A 22,020-nucleotide genomic window follows, 5' to 3' on the forward strand; every position below is an offset into this window, starting at 1 on the left:
AGGAATATTGACATGAAACCAGGCCATGCATTACTGGGAGCCAAATCAGGCTTTAGAGAGAGAACGAGTCAAGCCCTGTGTTTCTGACCTTACACCTTGGACAAGTTCAGTGCCAAGATGACATATGATTGGAGTTAAAGCACATGTTCTGTAATTCATTATTTGACGTGTGTAATGTATGGAGCGGGCTGCTCCTCGCTCTAGATCATCTTTAATATTGCAGATTGTGGGTTCTATCAATGTAATCGTTTGCGTCATTTCCAATATTTTGTTCTTTATTATTTCCCCCTAACCCTACCACCCCTCCCCTAATTGGAGTAAACAAATGTACAACAATACTTAGACTTATACTCCCTGCTTATACAATATATTTTACAGGAACAGTACGTTATATTTATGTTTTTAGAACCCCTTTATAATGTCATTTTTCACAGCGCTTTTAATTATGCAGTTTCCAGCAGTCTCTGACAGCATCAACAAAATGTCAACAATATTCAAGAAAAAAGACTCCTTTTCCTTTGGTCTACCAGTTGAATACTGTACATTGTATGAGGTTTCAGTCCTGCTAAGCACATTATAAGACACATTCTATAGACATGATTACCTTCATAACAAACCTCTGCCAGGATGTTTCTAAACTGACCTTCACATACTAATAGGATTGATAGTAAGACAGGGATTGTTAACTTCAGCCTAAGTCCCTTCACAAGGAGCTCCCCACTGGGCACAGATGTCAAGTCTATGTTGGTTCGACGTCATTTCATTTAAATATCATGGAAACAACATTGATTCAACCAGTGTGTGCCCAGTGGGTCCTTTCCTGGTGGCTTTCTCTTTATTAAACTAAACAGCAGCAGGCAACAGAATCCTGGAAACCATTCATTCATTACGAAATAGAAAAGAATACCCAGAGTTCTAGAGCACGGAACAGTTATTTGAGTGGGAAGAAAAGTCCAGGTGGCTCATAGACAAACAGGTCATCCACCACAATGTGCGGTACTTCAATGTGTAAGCCAATGTTGTCTAGCGCACAAAGAGCCCAGGTCTGGCAGGAGAGTTGGGTTTGTAAACAGTAAAGCTTTGAACAGTCTTATAGAATTCAAAATAATGATTTTGTCGGAAAGCTATTGTTTCTTCTCCTTCAGTTTGTCCTTGATTTTCTGGGGCTCATCATACTGAATCAACCGTAGGATGTCCTTGTTGTCCATCACTCCTTGAATGAATTCCCTCTCTGCAATCTTGTCTGGAAAGGAAACATAGAAAATGTCATTACTGAATCAACATTATTATGGTTGTTTATTTAATGTATCTAATTGTGCAAAACACATAGGAAGTCTCTCATGCCAGAAGTTCTCATCGCATCACATTTAGAAAATTCTTCACAATCAAAATTACCATCTTCTTTCTTTCCAAAAAAGTCCCAGACTTTGTCTGCTCTCTTATCAGGTGTGTTCTCATCTTCAGGCAGGTCCTTTTGGTCTTCCTCGGGGATCATGTTAAATATTGACTGTAAAGCAATAAAACAATAAGGAAAAACATGTCACTTTCAAATGTAGATTAAATACTGAATTCAGCAAATGTACTATAATAGCACCGTTCAAAAATGCAGACTACATAAAGATTGTTCTCCCATCATATTTTTACGGGATGACTGAATACGTAGAATATTAAACAACTCACCTAATCATTTCACAAATGTATGAAATAATATATGTTCTGCTTTTAATTTGATTCATCTTGTTGCACTTTTTGGTTGTAACTAAGATCTTTGTTTATGTCCATTCTGTATACTGAGTGGTTCAGTAATTACCACCACCACCACTGTGTCTTCACACTAGAGGCAGAGAAATGGTTTGTTTGTGTACCTTAACAATCTCTTGGATCTCATTTTTGCTGATGGTTCCGTTTCCATCCACGTCGTAGAGGGCGAAGGCCCACTCTAGCTTCTGCAGGGTCTTGCCTCCGGAGGTAAGGTGCAGGGCCACAATGTACTCCTTAAAGTCCAGTTGACCATCTGCGTTGGTATCAAAGCTCCTAAAGACATGCCTTGCGTACTCAGTAGGATCTGCATTAGGGAAGAAGCTGGCATAGATGCCCTCAAATTGCTCCTTGGTGATCCTGCCTGTGGGGCATTCCTTGAGGAAGGACTGGTACCAGACACACAGCTCCGCCTCGTTGTACTTAGTATTGGACTTCAGGTCCTCCAGAAGTTCCTTGGACAGTGCCCCACTCTTAGAATTCCCCATACTGCAAAGAAACACTATGGTGAAGTGATAATATTGTTTTTTTCTTGTTTTGTGTGTACTACCTCTCTCATCTGACTTGGAGGAAACCACCTGTTGGCTTCTTCCTGACTTGGTCTGACTCTCCTTCTCACCCTGACCACTTCACAATGTGCTGAACAGGATTATGGTCATCGCTACCTAAATACCAGACAAGCTGTCTTGAAGATAAAGAGGATAACTACGTCATACGAGGTTGACATATTTTCTAGGGTCCAATGAGGTAGTAGTGTGTGCATCATACAGGCACAATGACATCAAGCTTTACATAATACAGGTTGATGCAGTTTAAGATTAGCTAAGGATTAGATTGAGCTTTCTATGTCCATTGTTGCCAAAATAACGATGTTACATGATTTCCATTGAAAGATATTGATACCACCATCCTATTTCATTTGACACTACAGTGATGTTCCCTGACTTACTTTTTATTTTCCCTTTATTTAACTAGGAAAGTCAGTTAAGAACAAATTCTTATTTTCAATGACAGCCTAGGATCAGTGGGTTAACTGCCTTGTTCAGGGGCAGAACGACAGATTTGTATCTTGTCAGCTCGGGGATTCAATCTTGCAACCTTTTGGTTACTAGTCCAACGCTCTAACCACTAGGCTACCTACCTGGTTTGTGGTAAACAAGATATGTGAATGAGCAGGGTGAAAGGTGTGCAAGTTTAAGCCCACCTGTAGAGCAGGGTATTCGTGTCTGTGAAGCAGCTCAGGGCTGTCCCTGTAGATAGCATAGGGAGATGAGATGAATTGTCTCTCCATTGTAACAGTCTCATGGCAGATAACTGGGCCATCTGCTGTTTTAGTAAATGGACCTCAATGAATTCAGGAATTGAGCTGAGTAAGTGCTGTGCTGTGAGACTGATGGCTTTACTCTGACAGCTCTGTCACAGCATCATACACTCCTCTACTAGAGTTGGCTAATGCTCAGCGTAATTAGAACAGTTGGCTAATTTAGATGAAATATTTGCCAATATTGACACCCATATAAGATGACCCTGCTCAGACCATGTCAACATTGCCATGTCATTGACAGATGTCAAGTTTGTTTACGTAGTGTTGTAAAGCAAGTCTTCATGTTTATTTCAGTATTGGTTACAGAAGGTAGGGATTTAAACAAGGAAACTTTGTTATATACTATCCTCAAAAGTATGTGGACACCCTTTCAAATTTGTTGATTGGGCTATTTCAGCCACATCCATTGCTGACAGGTGTATAAAATCGAGCACAGGGCCATGCAATCTCCATAGACAAACATTGGTAGTAGAATGGCCTTACTGAAGAGCTCTGTGACTTTCAATGTGGCACAGTCATAGGATGCCACATTTCCAACAAGTCAGTTTGTCAAATGTCTACCCTGCTAGAGCTGCCCCGGTCAACTGTAAGTGCTGTTATTGTGAAGTGGAAACGTCTAGGAGCAACAACGGCTCACAGAATGGGACCGCCGAGTGCTGGAGCGCGTAGAACGTAAAAATCGTCTTTCCTCAGTTGCAACACTCACTACCGAGTTTCAAACTGCCTCTGGAAGCAACATCAACACAAGAACTGTTCAACTGATTTGAAATTCAGAATTATTATTTGAATGATCAATAATATGGATGCCTATAATACCATCTTCAAGTCAATTGTTATGACTGGCAATGGTATTAACAGCATGAAAACTGTAAATGATCGTGAAACAATTAGCATTATGTGTGTTAGTGGTATGTTGTGTAGGTACCAGGCTAAGATGTCAGTGTGCTGAGCTCAGCTCAAGCTATTTGCGTTGCCCTCTTGTTACAAGAGAGTGAAGTCTAAGCAACCCGTTTACAGTACTGTACGTCTGATCATCTATGATACAATGGGGGAAATGGTATTGGTGTTAATGTCAGCATCTTTATAACTTTATACCGTATATCTTTATAACTTTATACCGTACCTAAATAACTTTCAGGGTTTTCAGGGTATTTTGGTGGGACGGTGTGTATGAATGTGTTATTAATTTAACTGCATCTCATTTTAGTTTTGGCAGCCCCAGCAGAGCTCATATCAGCTTAGGTCTTGATCTAACGTGTTACCTAGTCAAACCAACTGACGTCATAGAGGGAATGAAACTAGTGTAACCAGCTTATGTCTGACGTGATGGCAGTGGTACACAGGGGACACAAACATAGCTGTGCAAATCATAACTGCTGAGCACAATGTTCAGCCAGATGGATTCCTAACTCATATTTATGTACTGAACATTTGAATGGATTAAGCACTCAAAGCACTCCTATGCCATCAATCTGGAATTTCTCTTGCATAATCAGATGGCAAGTTAACCCAATCACAGTATCTCAAATATACTGTATGTAAGCAGCATTAAGAAATACTACTGTAAAAAATGTGTTGGTGGGAAATTAGATGGATGTTTTAGTCATTACTGATGTTCATCTCTTTATAATGGTCAGGATATAGTAGTGTAGGTTGAGTTCCAGTTATAATCATTTCCTGGCTATTTACAGAAAAAGAAGGAAGTGGACATCTAAATCCATAACAACACACTGAGTGGTGTTGCCTGTAGAGCCTCAGGACATAGCAGCCTACAGTACCATCATGATGCCAAAATCAAAATTTCTTACATTGGCATCTAAACTCTCACAAGTATATCAGGTCCAAATGTATTCTTATTTTATGTTTGCTTGCTTCTGTACAGCCCAGTGTATGCATGTTTCTCATGACATCCAGGAGCCTGGACAACAGCTGAGCGTCCTGACATGTTCAGAGCAGTGTGTGGAACAAGGTCAGTGTCCTCATCCATCAATGGTGCTCAGTTTGCCTGGCAAACATGAAAGGATTCAGATTGAGGATAATCCCGATGGAATACCTTTGTAAGCTTTGAGTTTTAAGGTTGCATGTTTCATCTACTGCTGGTCATTTTTGATTCTGTAAATTGTGGATTCTGGCCAAAAACAAAAACAATACAGGTATAGTTGAGAGGGGAAATCATGTTCATTTTTTATTGGTTGTTATATAAGAATAGGAGGAATTGGAAGTAGACAGTTGTTGTTGAATGTTTTTCAACACTACTCTGAAGCTGGTGAAGATATATACTTTGGGCATTTGGCAAGTGTACATTCCAAAATTATATATCAAAATCTCCTCAAACAGTATGGACTCAAAGTAATTGGGTCATAAGCATATCATTGCACATAATATTGTAAATCAACTAAGATGGCCCCATAATCAAGGGTAGACTTTATTTCCTAGGGAAAATATTACCCAACCCTCAACATACTACAGAATTGAAAGATGACCACAAGAATACAAGGAAAATGTCTCAAACCCTCGGTCTGGTTCCACCCACTTGAAAGTAATGTTTTGGTACTTGTGCCTTTTTTAAGGTGAATAGCACATGGAATGTAATGTACCAACATATGGATTATGTTTACAGAATGGATTATGTTTACAGAATAGCACATGGAAGGTAATGTACCAACATATGGATTATGTTTACAGATTATGTTTACAGAATAGCACATGGAAGGTAATGTACCAACATAAAGGATTATGTTTACAGAATAGCACATGGAAGGTAATGTACCAACATAAAGGATTATGTTTACAGAATAGCACATGGAAGGTAATGTACCAACATATGGATTATGTTTACAGAATAGCACATGGAAGGTAATGTACCAACATAAAGGATTATGTTTACAGAATAGCACATGGAAGGTAATGTACCAACATAAAGGATTATGTTTACAGAATAGCACATGGAAGGTAATGTACCAACATATGGATTATGTTTACAGAATTTCTGACAAAACATCGTTGTGATGCAGTCGTATACTCTCAGCTCACTGGGTTTGCCTTACTTTCCAATAGGAGGTGTCCAATATTATGTCAAATATTGATTGATTACACATCCGTTTTATTGCCCTGTTTTCCCACTACTTGAATCTGCAGAGTCATCTCTGTCATCCCTGTTTTCTGTTGGATCTATTAAGTGACACTGCCCCATTAAGTCACAAGAGAGTACATTTAAGGATTAAGAATTAATTCCTCATTCCCTGATCTAACAATCCTTCTGGGTCCTTTGTTTTTACGGTCTGTGCAGAAACGTTTGGTCTCTCAGAAAGCTGAGTACACATGCCAGTATCAAATTCTCTCAATAGAAACAATTATTCAGTGATGTTGGATGTTAGCGCCATGTCAAGAATTACTGCACCTCACAAACACAGTGGAGATTTTTAGATACCTGTGACCCTGTGTCCATTCTGTGTCACTCAAGTCAGCTCCATGCACTGAACTCCAATATGTAGGCCACAACTGCTGATCAGTGAAGGAAGTGGCACTTGCTGCCCTCTTGGTATTCATTGGCCTAGTGGAGAGTAGTTATGGACAAGAGAAATCAGTTGAAGAAAATGCAGGATCCTTTCTCCCAACATCTGTCTACCAACATCTCTTAAGCCTATTTCCCATAGCAGTTTGCCTTCATTTGCATGTAACATCCTGCATAAGCCAATCACCAGGCTATCAAATAGGAACAGATTTACTTTGCATGCACACATGTTGATACTTGATCTGCAGCCTCATGCAATAATGTGTGTTTCACAACCTAAAGTCACTGTCACACTTTGAGTTGATCTGACCTTTATGATAGCAGGTACAGTATGATGAAATTATACACTGAGGGTACTACAAAACAAATATTGAGTTGCCCCCTTTTGCCGTCAATCAATTTGTCGGTGCATGGACTCCACAAGGTGTCGAAAGCATTCCACAGGGATTCTGGACCATGTTGACTCCAATGCATCCCACAGTTGTGTCAAGTTAACTGGATGTCCTTTGAGTGGTGGACCATTATTGATACACACGAGAAACTGTTGAGCGTAAAAAACCCAGCAGCGTTGCAGTTCTTGACACCGTCAAACCGGTGCGCCTGGCATCTACTACCATACCCCTTTCAAAGGCACTTAAATATTTTGTCTTGCCCGTTGACCCTCTGAATGGCACACATACACAATCCATGTCTCAATTGTCTCAAGGCTTTCCAATACTTATTCATCTGTCTCCTTCCCTTCATCTACACTGATTGAAGTGGATTTAACCAGTGACATCAATCAGGAATCATAGCTATCTCCTGGATTCACCTGTTCAGTCTATGTCATGGAAAGAGCAGGTGTCCTTAATGTTTTGTACACTCAGTGTAGTTTGTGAAAACATGCATCAGTAATGCCCAACTATGCCAGAGCATGTCCAGTCCAATGTTTGCATTGGCGAGAGCCTTGTTCCAGATTAAAGAGTAAGCCCAAACGAATATGTTTTGTTACTATGCTCACAGAAACAGCCTAGGTTTAGATATGACAATAAAATGGAGGTCTAGAATATAATTTGTCCTGTGTAATAAATTACGCATTTGGTGAGTGGGTGGAGAAAGATGGGAGAAAAAGAGACCACAGCAAGCAGAAGAGAAAAGAGAGAGAGAGAGTTCAAATAAACAAGGGAGAGACAAAAAGAGTGATTGGAGGATTGGAGTATAAGGGAGCGCAAGCAAGGAAGAGAACGAATCCTTCAATAAAGGTATCAGGCAGCACATCCTTAGAGCCACAGGAGAGATGCACATACAGCATCACTCAAGGAACCTCAAATGCCACAAGATTATGAAGATTTGAGATATATTTGAGAGGCAAAACACGGCGGCGACATATCGAAAGCCTGGATTAGTTGCCTTTTCATTTCATTTTGCCCAGCCTCCAGCATGGGGACAGAGTGCAGTCGGCGGGGGTCCCTGGCGCTCACCCTCAACATTGTAGCATTTACGTGTGCCCTGTCAGCAGTGACCACTAGCTTCTGGTGCGAGGGGACCAGGAAGGTGGTCAAGCCTTTCTGCACGGGGCCGGTGACGACCAGGCAGTCGTACTGCATTCGCTTCAACAGCAGTAACATCAATGACAGCCGGCTGGTGCAGTACATCTGGGAGTCGGGAGAAGAGAAGTTCCTGATGAGGAAGTTCCACACCGGCATCTTCTTCTCCTGTGAGCAGGCTGCTGACATGAATGGTAAATAACGTTCATGTACAACTTGCAGAAATGTTGAAATAGAACATGCGACTATGTTGGCCGCTCAGCAGCTGGTCCTGTGTGACCATGCTCTCTAAACCTGATGTGTTTTGGGTAGATTACAACAAGAAGTGAAGGAGGAAGTACATTGGGAGAGACTAAAATAATATCAAGATGCAAATGATTTGACAGTCTGCTATTTACTTGCATAATTACATCATCATGTTGTTTTGTCTTTTTTTTGTCTTTGAGATTTGATAAAATAAGCCAAAAGTAATGTTCTATTTGGTATCAGGTTACTTGTGTTGACTTTACTGAAATGGACTGACATAATGATGCATCCGTTTTAGTAAGAGTTTTACAGTACGGAGGTCATTGAGTGCAAGAATTGGAATGTTTGCAGAAACTCTGTGACCCAACAATGATTTGCTATGATTGCTGTGAGAGTCATCAGTAGCCAGTCCTGAGGTGTGACAGAACAAACAGCTGTGAGAGTCATCAGTAGCCAGTCCTGAGGTGTGACAGAACAAACAGCTGTGAGAGTCAGCAGTAGCCAGTCCTGAGGTGTGACAGAACAAGCAGCTGTGTGAGTCAGCAGTAGCCAGTCCTGAGGTGTGACAGAACAAACAGCTGTGAGAGTCAGCAGTAGCCAGTCCTGAGGTGTGACAGAACAAACAGCTGTGAGAGTCATCAGTAGCCAGTCCTGAGGTGTGACAGAACAAACAGCTGTGAGAGTCAGCAGTAGCCAGTCCTGAGGTGTGACAGAACAAACAGCTGTGAGAGTCAGCAGTAGCCAGTCCTGAGGTGTGACAGAACAAACAGCTGTGAGAGTCAGCAGTAGCCAGTCCTGAGGTGTGACAGAACAAGCAGCTGTGAGAGTCAGCAGTCGCCAGTCCTGAGGTGTGACAGAACAAACAGCTGTGAGAGTCAGCAGTAGCCAGTCCTGAGGTGTGACAGAACAAACAGCTGTGAGAGTCAGCAGTAGCCAGTCCTGAGGTGTGACAGAACAAGCAGCTGTGTGAGTCAGCAGTAGCCAGTCCTGAAGTGTGACAGAACAAACAGCTGTGAGAGTCATCAGTAGCCAGTCCTGAGGTGTGACAGAACAAACAGCTGTGAGAGTCAGCAGTAGCCAGTCCTGAGGTGTGACAGAACAAACAGCTGTGAGAGTCAGCAGTAGCCAGTCCTGAGGTGTGACAGAACAAACAGCTGTGAGAGTCATCAGTAGCCAGTCCTGAGGTGTGACATAACAAACAGCTGTGGGAGTCAGCAGTAGCCAGTCCTGAGGTGTGACAGAACAAGCAGCTGTGAGAGTCAGCAGTCGCCAGTCCTGAAGTGTGACAGAACAAACAGCTGTGGGAGTCAGCAGTAGCCAGTCCTGAGGTGTGACAGAACAAACAGCTTAGTGGGATAGAAAAAGGACTGGAGACATGAAGACTGGAGACATGAAGACTGGAGACACCACTATCAGATAATGGATAGGGTCTGATTTTAAAAGTGGTAAGCGATTTATCTTGGGGAGTAATCGGTCAAACAACATGAAGGTGAAAATCTTGATCATAACCATTTAGCTGATGCTTCTGTGCATACTAACACATTTATATTTCATTTATAGAAAATAACAAAGAAGAGTAAAACATTTTTGGATTGCATTACCTATTTCTAAAACTACAATTTACATAAGAAGATAAGAAAAATAACAAGACTAGGCTACATGAACTAAATGAATGTTTCTCTGCTTCCAGGTTTTAACTGCAGAGACTTTAAAGACATTGCACCTGACCATGAAAAAGGTAGGTAAAACCCATTTATAAAACGATTATCTTTCCGTCTAGTGGTGTAAAGCCCTGATAAATCTATATTGTCCTCTTGACCACAACTTTATATGAGTCCAGTCATCAAAAATATATAAAGACAGTGATTTTATAGGATGATGCCATTTGCAGGTGTCCCCTTTTTCACTCTCAACAAAATCTATATGAAGCATCAACAATTGTTCATAATCTACTGTGAAAAGAAATAAAGACAGTCATATCTGCTCCCAATAACTGAATGGGTAAACGCAACACTAACCCACTACGTTATTGGTAGTATATATAGACTTTATTTCATTGTTTTCAAAAGTGTACTATTCCTCTGCAACTTTTTTTGGAATGTCCGTCAACTCTTGCCTTTTACTGGAACATAATCTACTGTGACTCCAATCAGGGCTTCCATAGGAAATCCTAAATAACAGCCTAAAAACTAAAGTAAAGCTGTTGTAGTAGTTTTACATTAGAAGCAGCTTTCATCTTGTTATCAGTGGCACCTGTCGTCTCTATCCAAGTCCCACCGGAGCAGGCCTACAGAGAGCTCAGGGGTCTCTTCCTGTTTGGGTCTGTGGAGTCTCCCTTCCTATAGGTGGGATTATTTAGTAGAGGGAAGTGGATTCTAGAGGCGACAGTAGTACTCACTCTGACTGACTCCTCTCTTCCTTCTATTCCCAGGGGTCCTGTGGCTGTGCATCACAGCTGAGTGTCTCTACCTCATCCTGCTGTTCACGGGTGGTGTACTCATGTGGTTAGAGCTGTGTCCTTGCCTCAGCGTCATGGACAAGCTGAAGCTCAACGCCTTTGCTGCCATGTTCACCGCCCTGTCAGGTAACACATCTGTGCCTGGGAATGATGTTCACGGTCATATATATATATTTTTAAATGTGACGTTCACCATTTGTCAAGTGAACAAGTCATCAAAGAATACTTTCATACAGTCACTCAAAGCTGATCACCAGCCACTGAGGAGTTGATTATCTCTCCCTGCATCCTTAACTATGAAGTCGGCTTCACAGAGGGGGCACACTAGTGAGTGGACATCCCCTGGCTCCGTTTCTCAATGACCAAAGGCCATGTCAACCTCCATGCCACGCTATCACACTAAGGCTGGCACTGGGCTGGTCAAATTGGATAGAGAGCCTACAGTAGACAGGCTTTGGGAGTCCCAGCTACACAGTAGATCAGAGTCCAGCGTGTCTGTGTGTAACACTAGCCACCAAGGGGATTACATCATCTAATACCATGCATGCAACCCACTAACCATCCCAGGCAGGCAGAGGCCGGCCAGAGTGACCGTGGCTAGTCCATATCCTAAATGGATTATTTCAATTTTACAGATACGATATTCAGTACACTGCTGAATCTACTCTAAGTTTTCATCCGTTCATCCATTCAAAGACCCTTTCCAAAGCTGAGGAATCAAGATGATGTTGAGAAAATGTTTGTCAATCAGGAGTCATTTTCATTTAGATTCACTCACTGTATTGTCAATCATGGTTATTGTGTTGCTATCAATCTGTCAAACTGTATTGTGGGGGTAAGTAGGAGTGAATATACACGTTTAAAATGTGGTTTATGCACTACAGAATTTGTGGAATCCCTACAGCTAAATCTCCTTGGGTCCGTGGAACAAATATGAATGTGAATATGAATATGATTTTGATAGCAGAAAAGCAGAGCAATAATAGTAGCAGAGTGAAATGGGAGCCTTGCTCAGGGAGGTACGGTTGTAGAGAAGCTAGCCTAGCTAAGTGCTAACATAGCGCGTAGAGCAGTGGTCTATGGTCTGTGTCCAATACCTCTGGGGATTTGCTGGTTTCTGGACTAATCGGATTGGAGATGGGGCAGTGGTTTTGGTCCAAGACAAGGCCTACCCAGAGGAGTACCCCCACCCCTCCCCTCCCACCTTCCCCTGACTCCCTCCTCTTGTTGTTAGGGCGTTAATCCCAAGTAAAGCAGCTGTAGACGAGCAGAATGTTGGCAGAGAGATGGCCAAGAGGCAGCAGAGAAAGAGAGAGTAGAGGGAACACTGTGCTGTGGTGGGCTTTGATTCTTCATCATTCTCTCTTCTATCTGTCATTGTTATGAAGGGGAATGGCTGCAACTGTATGAATGTATCAGCTTCCCCAGTAATACTATAAACTGAATATCCAGTGAACAAGGAAGCATGATCATGGAGAAAATTAATGGACTGCACTCAATGTTGTTCACACTAACACCTGTCCTCATGCAAGGTTTTTAAAATAAGTGAAAGGTATCCAAACTGATAGCCCTCAATTCATAACATGTACAATACTGCCACGTGTGGCTACTAATATCAATTGCAGATACTATTTTTTTAGCTGTACTTATACCAGTGCTTTTGAAAGGTACAACCATTATACATGAAAAATATATAGTCTCATATATTATCTCAGGTTTTCATTCACCAACATTATTTGCGTTTTTGTATTGTGTTGTGTCCCTCGGGATCCAGGCCTTTTGGGGATGGTTGCCCACATGATGTTCACCACGGCCTTTCAGCTGGCTGTGGCTATGGGTCCGGAGGACTGGAGGCCCAAGACCTGGGACTACAGCTGGTCCTACATGTATGTACTGACTAGGTCACTTACCGTTACACTAGGTGCTGTACAATAGGAGTTGTCTCTGATTAAACTCTAATATCCAGCTATGTGATACTCGTGCAATTTTAAGCGACGCTAGCATTCTGAGGCCATGTACAGTAGCACAGTCATGATGGAGAGAGCATGCATTCTGAGGTTAATCACACCCTCTGTACTTCTTCTTCTTCCCCCTCCCCAGCTTAGCATGGGGCTCCTTCGCCACCTGCATGGCTTCTGCGGTGACAGCACTGAACAGGTACACCAAGACCATCGTAGAGTTCAAGTACAAGCGGCGGAACATTGAGAAGAACCTGAGGATCAAGCAGAAGCTGCTGGAGATGGACCTGCCAGAGCAGATGTGGGACATGTACCTGACGGCTGTGCCTGCAAGGGAAGAAGGAAATGCTGGGCCTCTGGACCTCCCTGTCAATGGGCACAAACCCTCCACTGGAGCAGCCTATGTCATGGGCCTGGACAGCATGACAGAACCACAGGGAGAGGCCTACTGCTAAGACAGTGGTCACCAACCCTGGGCCTTCAGGGCCCCATTCCAATACTGTTAGAATGTACCTTCCATCCTCCCTTCATTGAGGTTATGACTGCTCCAACATGTTTGGATAGGTTCCAAATCAAAACACAAAGGGGAAGAAGAAAGGATGCATTTTCACAGTATCAGAACAGGGCCTAGGAGATCTATAAGGCTTTACAGGACCAGGCTTGGTGACCTCTTCATTAAAATGGCCATAAATTGGCTCTCATATACAGGATACCAAACTCACTGGACTATATAGGGCATAATGGATCCCATTGAGAAGATCATTACTAATATTATGGCCAAAGGAACATGGAGCTGACTGAATAAACAACACTTGTCCCCAACTTCCTCCTGTATGTTTCTAGAGCCAAGGCCATGACTATTCTTATCATTAATGTTATTCTGGAGCAGATGGTAAAGCTGTTTTTACAAGCTATGTTAGTAGTTTTGTTGCCACATTCGGCATGGGGCTGCAAATATCAGCCAAGTCTAGTTGCCATATGGATGCTTGGTGTACAGACGGCTATTTCCAACACGTACAGTAGGTTACAATATGGTGCTTATGTTTATATGTGCTGTATGTAAGTTTGTGTTTGAGAGAAAGTTGGATCTTAATATTTGCTTCAGAATGTAATGAAGAAAAAGCAGCACCCATAAACATACACAGGAAATGTATTGAACACAAACTTTGTCAGAAATTAAGGACAATACAGACTGTGAATCTGTCTATGATTCTTGGTAATATTGAGGAAATGGGTTTAAATGCCCCTCATAACTAGGGAATATTTAAATGAAAACCAATTGCAAACGACTACAGACTGAATGGATCAATGCAGGACTCTACTAAATATTTCAAGTATTTGCCCATGCAGCTGCCTTGAATTGTCTTGGACTTAAATTAAGGGATGCCATGTCATTTCTTATGGTAATACTTGCTCAATCTGACTACAGAAAAAAATGTGTATGACGATCATGACCACAAATCCACATTTTTCCAAGTAGTTTACAGTACTTCGACAATACTGTCTAAGCCTCTGTTGGTGAAGGACTGCCATCTAGTGGAGTAAAGGGTAAGTTCACACTAGAGTTCTGAGGACCTGCTTTCCAACGGTAGATGTTGCTGTCACTTTCCTCTGTATGTCCATGGTGTTACACAGTAGGCCTATGGCATTACTCACGTTACTTCTTGCGGTTTAACTGTCACAAAATAAAGTGTGACTGTTTTGATTTGTTTGCCAATACAGGTTGCATGAGGACTTGAGTTACTCCAGATGACATCAGGACCGTCACAAAATACACCAATTCAAGCTTTATCCTGTATCCTCTTCGTGTAGCCTGTGTTTTGAACGGTAAAGATGGTACCATCTTTTTTCCACCTCATTCTAGGCTCCCATCCTACCAGCCAAAGTCCTGCCCTGTCATCTGGTAGAAGCGCAGGTTGTGTGGCTGGTAGAACTGACGTAACCTGAGGATGACCTGAGGGTGGATGTCAGCATGTGGCCTGCCCTTGGTTCTGCCCAGGCAGTGGGGCTTGCTGCTGCCCTCTGGCTTCTTCAGGCAGGGGAAACCCTTTGTCTTGTTGAAGTAGAAGTGTTTGTCTGTGATGATCCTCTGAAGGCCCAGAAAGTCTTGGACTCTGCCCAGCTCCCCTGCAGGGTCGCTCACCAGCCTCTCCCCATGGACAAAGTGGATCTGGTCCAAGGGGAAGTGGGCCAGCCACCTCTCCAGGTGCAGAGCATACAGGCCAATCCAGATGGGGCTCCACAGGGAGTCCACCTTCAACGCCTCCTCCGTCCCGTTATGGAACGTCAGGGTCTCAAAGCTGGGAACGCCAGGAGTCTTGGATATGATCTGGGTGTAGTCAGAGATGGCGCGGGTCACAGGGTCACGCACCACCACGATCAGTTTGACCTCCTGGGACATGGAGTGGATCCGGCCGGGGCTATCCGCCGTCACAAAGTACCTGGGTGTCTTCTCCAGGACCACCTGGCCCTCCAGAGCTTTGGGCATCAGGTTCCTGAGAGGGACAATGAGGCTGTTCAATCTTATATCAAATACACAAAATACAGCCAAATTAGAATATAACCATATCCATTTGTTTTAGATCGAAGAGAGGGTTAATTCTTTGAATAACCATCAACCAATCCAAGGTACTATTGATTGAGGCCTATAGCCAAATAAAGGGACTGAATCATCCCTTAACACCATGATCTATCTGGTCATGCTCACTCCCCACAGATCTCTATGTCATCCTGTGCCAATGAAGCCAACATGCCTGCTGGTTCTTAATAATTTACATGGTGTTATATAGTTTTCCCCAGTGTGCTCTCCAGCCTCACTCAGCTCTTCCTCCCTGCCAGATGTTAATACACTCCCATTCAACTGAACGAGGGCTGAGGGGCACTGAAACTTGTACACACCCCTTGTAAGAGCATGTGCTACCAGGGAGAGAGAGAGGACACACTCGGCTGTCTGCCTGAGTAGAAATCCAGATGAAGGACAAGAGAGAAAGAATGGAAGGAAGGAAGAAAGAGAGACTGGGAGAAAGGAGGAGGGAGGGAGCACACAAATACAAGCAAAGTCCATTAGTGAGCCCACTTTTGATTTTCCCTGGAGACCGATGGCAGAATATGTCGTTTTTGTGTTGCATTGACTCGCTTGGCATTTGCACTCAGCTTTTCTCCCTTGGAGCTGTTATCTAACCATTATCAAGATTGAGTTCAATTCCATGGGTAGTGTTTCAATAAAGAGCCTTGATTATTTTCCTCTCAGCAGAAACAATGCATACACCAGTGCATATTCTCATTAGACAATGTGGTGCTATACTTTGATCAAGCAGCTTGATGAATATTTCCATTTTGGGAACAGACAGTATGATACTTCAGACGTCAACAGTGCTGAGCGATTAATGCTTTTTGACGATTAGTGCTTTTTGAGGTCAGTTCGGTCCGATTATTAAAAAATAATCACGGTTTTCCATTTCAAGTTTCAATCATTTTTTAAAACATTAAATGCACTATGCATTGTGTGGCCTGAATGCTGTAACAATACAGAATAAAACCATCAATAAAAGTCACATGATGGCAGTGACTGTCCATTACTGCTTATCCCTTATTAACCATAATTTATTCACATTACTTTAATAAAATATTTCAGTTGTTGTGTATATTACATTTGTTTTATTTAGTAACTTTATTATTTAATTCTAAGTCATGATCTCATCTCTATTGAGCTGTTGTCTATGCAGTCTGACAAAATCACCATTTTGTAGTCCTTCAAAGTAAATAAGGCATACTTTTATGACTGCTGAATGCCAAATATCAATCACTTAGATCATGTACAGTATTTTCAGGTAGAGATAAACCCTCGTGAAGCAACAGCTGCTCTATAGCACCTCATTATCGCACATTTTTCTGTCTCTTCCATAGCAGGCGCAAAAGAAACAAAGACCGGACAAGTAGATGCGCAAGGGATTGTGGTCATTGTAGTTAATTCTCACGTTTTACGCACTAAACAATAGAATATTGGCCTGTTGGAAACTACAACTCTTTACTACATCGCACAGATGAGGCTAAATCTGATGTATCTCGAGAGAAACTGTACAATGAGCGCATTGAGCGCACTGAAGAAAACTGAACAAAATGGAATTCAAATAATTGAACCAAAGTTGGTCAATTAGTTGTTTAAAAAACTAAAAATAACCGCTCACCACAGACATCAAACAAGGGAGAGAACAATGTCCATATTGTGGGGCACTGTTAGTCCAAGCACCTTGAAATGCATTTGTTGTAAGAAATGTGCTATATAATAAAGTTTAATTGATTGAGTGATCATGTAGCAGATGTTAGGTTCAGGAGTTGGGAGAATGTTTGGTACATTTATTTGTTTTTGGAGAACAGTCAAAATGATAAAATAATAATGGCATAGAGAACATTGCTGCATAATATTTGTGTTACTGATTTTACAGTTGTTCTTCAGAGTGTATGTATGGGCTATGTAGGGCTCCCGAGTGGTTCAGCGGTCTAAGGCACTGCATCTGAGTGCTAGAGGTGTCACTACAGACTCTGGTCCGATTCCAGGCTGTATCACAACCGGCTGTGATTGGGAGTCCCATAGGGCGGTGCACATCTGGGTTAGGGTTTGATGGGGCTGGGGCTAGGCCGTCATTGGGGCTAGGCCGTCATTGTAAATAATAATTTGTTCTTAACTGACTTGCCTAGTTAATTAAAGGTTAAATACATTTTTTTTAAAGTAAATGTAGGACAGCCCATAGAGAAATTCTCCCAGCCATTAAATAACCTCTTTAACTTGCAATACACACGGCTGACCATGAGCAAGCAGCAATTCCAAGGAAGAATGTGCATCATTCTACACCTTTTGCAAGTTGTAAACATAATCAGAACGCAAACAATGAAACCCTCCTGTCAATCAAATATACACTGCTCAAAAAAATAAAGGGAACACTAAAATAATACATCCTAGATCTGAATGAATGAAATATTCTTATTAAATACTTTTTTCTTTACATAGTTGAATGTGTTGACAACAAAATCACACAAAAATTATCAATGGAAATCAAATTTATCAACCCATGGATGTATGGATTTGGAGTGACACTCAAAATTAAAGTGGAAAACCACACTACAGGCTGATCCAACTTTGATGTAATGTCCTTAAAACAAGTTAAAAAATGAGGCTCAGTAGTGTGTGTGGCCTCCACGTGCCTGTATGACCTCCCTACAACGCCTGGGCATGCTCCTGATGAGGTGGCGGATGGTCTCCTGAGGGATCTCCTCCCAGACCTGGACTAAAGCATCCGCCAACTCCTGGACAGTCTGTGGTGCAATGTGGCGTTGGTGGATGGAGCGAGACATGATGTCCCAGATGTGCTCAATTGGATTCAGGTCTGGGGAACGGGCGGGCCAGTCCATAGCATCAATGCCTTTCTCTTGCAGGAACTGCTGACACACTCCAGTCACATGAGGTCTAGCATTGTCTTGCATTAGGAGGAACCCAGGGCCAACCGCACCAGCATATGGTCTCACAAGGGGTCTGAGGATCTCATCTCGGTACCTAATGGCAGTCAGGCTACCTCTGGCGAGCACATGTGCGGCCCCCCAAAGAAATGCCACCCCACACCATGACTGACCCACCGCCAAACCGGTCATGCTGGAGGATGTTGCAGGCAGCAGAACGTTCTCTACGGCGTCTCCAGACTCTGTCACGTCTGTCACGTGCTCAGTGTGAACTTGCTTTCATCTGTGAAGAGCACAGGGCGCCAGTGGCGAATTTGCCAATCTTGGTGTTCTCTGGCAAATGCCAAACGTCCTGCACGGTGTTGGGCAGTAAGCACAACCCCCATCTGTGGACGTCGGGCCCTCATACCACCCTCATGGAGTCTGTTTCTGACCGTTTAAGCAGACACATGCACATTTGTGGCCTGCTGGAGGTCATTTTGCAGGGCTCTGGCAGTGCTCCTCCTGCTCCTCCTTGCACAAAGGCGGAGGTAGCGGTCCTGCTGCTGGGTTGTTGCCCTCCTCCACGTCTCCTGATGTACTGGCCTGTCTCCTGGTAGCACCTCCATGCTCTGGACACTACGCTGACAGACACAGCAAACCTTCTTGCCACAGCTCGCATTGATGTGCCATCCTGGATGAGCTGCACTACCTAAGCCACTTGTGTGGGTTGTAGACTCCGTCTCATGCTACTACTAGAGTGAAAGCACCGCCAGCATTCAAAAGTGAGCAAAACATCAGCCAGGAAGCATAGGAACTGAGAAGTGGTCTGTGGTCCCCACCTGCAGAACCACTCCTTTATTGGGGGTGTCTTGCTAATTGCCTATAATTTCCACCTGTTGTCTATTCCATTTGCACAACAGCATGTGACATTTATTGTCAATCAGTGTTGCTTCCTAAGTGGACAGTTTGATTTCACAGAAATGTGATTGACTTGGAGTTACATTGTGTTGTTTAAGTGTTCCCTTTATTTTTTTGAGCCGTGTATATAAACAAATATCAACCAAACACAAATGTGTGTTTCAGCATTATCATTCTAATCATTCTAATCATCATACTCATCATCGATGGGTAGGTAGGTACATACCTGTACCAATTCAACCCACGTGAGTAATGTCTGTCGAAAAAGTGAGGTTCAGAGCCAAGTGCTCGAATGTCAGGATGAAGTCTTAGGAATTCCAAAAGAGCTCGTGTTCCGCCCTTTTTCACCCCTATGATGATTGCTTGGGGTAGTCTCCTTGCTGCGGTCCAGTCCTTACCAACATTGGCTGATTGCGCACCAACTGCACCTGCTGAGCGCACACCGACATCTGTAGCCCTCTTCTCAAATGAGGCATTCTTCCTTTGGAAAAGCTCAGTCAAAGGTAAAAGTTGAGAGGTTTGCTTCAAATGTTTCGCAGTATCCACTAAAATAAAATCACAGCAGCCGGAGAGAATGAAGTACAGCGACGCGCAAACCACAGCAAGGGAGAACACGAAGAGAAGTTTATGCAGGACTCGCGGAACGTCTTGTTGAATGTGATGAGAACCAGCCATACCTTCTTCCACAAACAAATTGAGGCCATTCTATGAACAACACATCTCTTCTTTCGGTACATCTGGTATTCTTGTAAGCAAAAGCACATAATCATAATTCCATGCCCAAAAACATGGTGCACCGGCTGTTCCAAGCGAAGTGCCAAATACGCTTGTCATCCCATACTGACACGTTGTTGATCTCTAAACTGTTCATCGCAATAAATTGTTCCTTCTTTCTATAATAACAATATTTTGTTGGACATAAACGACGGTGTAATTTTTCCACACAGTTAGTATAGTATGTTCTTGCTCATCTGACACTGCTATATTAACCATAATCTGGAGATGCTGTGCGCATCTTTCAGTGCTGCTCTACCTTGATTGGAGGGATGGTAGAGAAGGCGGGTTTCACTGCTCAACCTTAAACTGTTGAGCCATGATCCTGTAACATCAGCTTTAGGATAACTTTCTTTCTCAATGTTTGCATTAGATATGCAATTTGCTTTCCTTCCTCAGGCTATGGTATTATGTTGGTCAGGAGGGAAATAACACCACAAGGGAACTCATTTCAGCTTTGACAATTTTCAGGTGACAATTTCCTCAATAAATATAGATTTATGCAATTCATATTACAGTTTTTGAGGCATATATGGGAACAGCTGACCATGCAGATTTTTTGGGGGTTCCTTGCATGACTTAACACACATTGTTTTGCAATGATTGAATATTGTTCTTTGCATCCACAGACAGAAAGCCCTGTACATAGGCATCATGACGTAATAGTTGGTAATACAACCAGGATAATCTCCTGGCAGAGGTATTAAGTTATACAGGGAGGGGGTTTGTGTCTGATTCTGCTTTTTTTCACAGCATCATAGTGAAAATCTTTTTTATGGAAGGACAGCCCAATAATGACTGCATTATGGGTCATATGGGTCACTTTTGATACTGTGAAATCTCATCTGAACAGGAAACTGTGTATTGTAAGCTTACACGGTTTACCAGGAAATTGTCACTGTACAATCTGACATTGGAGCCAACTCCACTTATGTCCCTTAATTTAATATGATCTGTGTACTCTGGTGGAACCTTTAAAGAGCAATCCATGCTATTGTAATCAAATAATGCCATTTCTGATTCAAACTCAGATGTAGTTTACCAGAAATCCAATGCACATCCTTATAAGTGAAAAGCTTTGACAAACAATAGACGCAAGAGGCTGAAGAGAAGCCTTCACATGGAGAGAAACCTTCATCTGGAGAGAAGCCTTCACGTGGAGAGAACCCTTCACAACCTTCATGTGGAGAGAAACCTTCACAAGCCTTCAGGTGGAGAGAAGCCTTCACAAGCCTTCAGGTGGAGAGAAGCCTTCACAAGCCTTCAGGTGGACAGAAGCCTAAACAAGCGTTGCAAAAATAAAGTCACCAGGAGATTCATATTGGATCAAATAATATGCTGTGGAAATATCAGTGAAAATAATCCACTGGGCACAGACTTCAGTTCAATGTCTAGTTTTGATTTAAATTTGGTAGAGTTGTCAACTAACGTGAATTCAACATGAAATCAAAAAAAAATGTCACCATGTCTTTGGATTTAGGTTAAAAGTGACTACATTCCCTTACGTTGATGTCTTTTTTCAAATCCAATCAGTTTTCTACATTTATTCAACATCATCACATTTAAACAAAGATTTTATTGTTACATTTGAAGCAAGGGTCATGTGAGATAGGACAAGTTATTTTATTGTGTTATTTTTTACATTTATTTTTGACTTTAGTTTATTTAGTAATTATACTTTCTTAAAACTGAATTGTTGGTTAGGGCTTGTAAGTAAGCATTTCACAGTAAGGTCTACCTACACCTGTTGCATTTGGCGCATGTGACAAATAACATTTGATTTCATTTGAAGAGAGAATTCAAACAGTTTGCTGTGAAAGCCCAAGGTATTGCCACCAATGATGTGGCTTCAATACGGGGACCCTGTCTTTCTCTTCCAGACTCACATCTGAAGGTTGGCAAAATAATAGAGGCTTTCATCTACATCTAAATTAGACTGTGTCCATCACTGGTTTCCTAAAATACACAGCATCAGCTGGATATGTGAGTTCAACATTCACCTTCTGCTACCATTTCTGTCAAGCCGTTTACGCACACAGTATGATGCATACATTCGATAAATCCAACATATGCACCACACAGAATGCACTGCAATGCCTCTGCAACGC

At 42.4% G+C, this 22,020-nt stretch overlaps 3 protein-coding genes across 3 annotated transcripts; 1 reads left to right on the forward strand and 2 right to left on the reverse strand.

The window, feature by feature from the left end:
• Positions 1 to 853: 853 nt before the first annotated feature.
• LOC139422301 (recoverin-like) lies at positions 854 to 2,397 on the reverse strand. The gene is made up of 3 exons (XM_071173494.1): positions 1,866 to 2,397; positions 1,396 to 1,507; positions 854 to 1,243 (listed from the first exon to the last, which is right to left on the reverse strand). The coding sequence occupies exons 1-3, from the start codon at positions 2,244 to 2,246 to the stop codon at positions 1,125 to 1,127; spliced, it is 612 nt and encodes a 203-aa protein (XP_071029595.1). The 5' UTR covers positions 2,247 to 2,397; the 3' UTR covers positions 854 to 1,124.
• A 5,618-nt stretch (positions 2,398 to 8,015) lies between these two features.
• LOC139422302 (germ cell-specific gene 1-like protein) lies at positions 8,016 to 13,239 on the forward strand. The gene is made up of 5 exons (XM_071173495.1): positions 8,016 to 8,316; positions 10,059 to 10,106; positions 10,800 to 10,952; positions 12,601 to 12,712; positions 12,927 to 13,239. The coding sequence occupies exons 1-5, from the start codon at positions 8,016 to 8,018 to the stop codon at positions 13,237 to 13,239; spliced, it is 927 nt and encodes a 308-aa protein (XP_071029596.1).
• A 1,368-nt stretch (positions 13,240 to 14,607) lies between these two features.
• Positions 14,608 to 19,813, reverse strand: LOC139422303 (heparan sulfate glucosamine 3-O-sulfotransferase 3B1-like). The gene is made up of 2 exons (XM_071173496.1): positions 19,365 to 19,813; positions 14,608 to 15,279 (listed from the first exon to the last, which is right to left on the reverse strand). The coding sequence occupies exons 1-2, from the start codon at positions 19,811 to 19,813 to the stop codon at positions 14,658 to 14,660; spliced, it is 1,071 nt and encodes a 356-aa protein (XP_071029597.1). The 3' UTR covers positions 14,608 to 14,657.
• Positions 19,814 to 22,020: the final 2,207 nt, after the last annotated feature.

This window comes from Oncorhynchus clarkii, chromosome 12 (genome assembly GCF_045791955.1).
Source record: "Oncorhynchus clarkii lewisi isolate Uvic-CL-2024 chromosome 12, UVic_Ocla_1.0, whole genome shotgun sequence".
Classification (NCBI taxonomy): domain Eukaryota; kingdom Metazoa; phylum Chordata; class Actinopteri; order Salmoniformes; family Salmonidae; genus Oncorhynchus; species Oncorhynchus clarkii.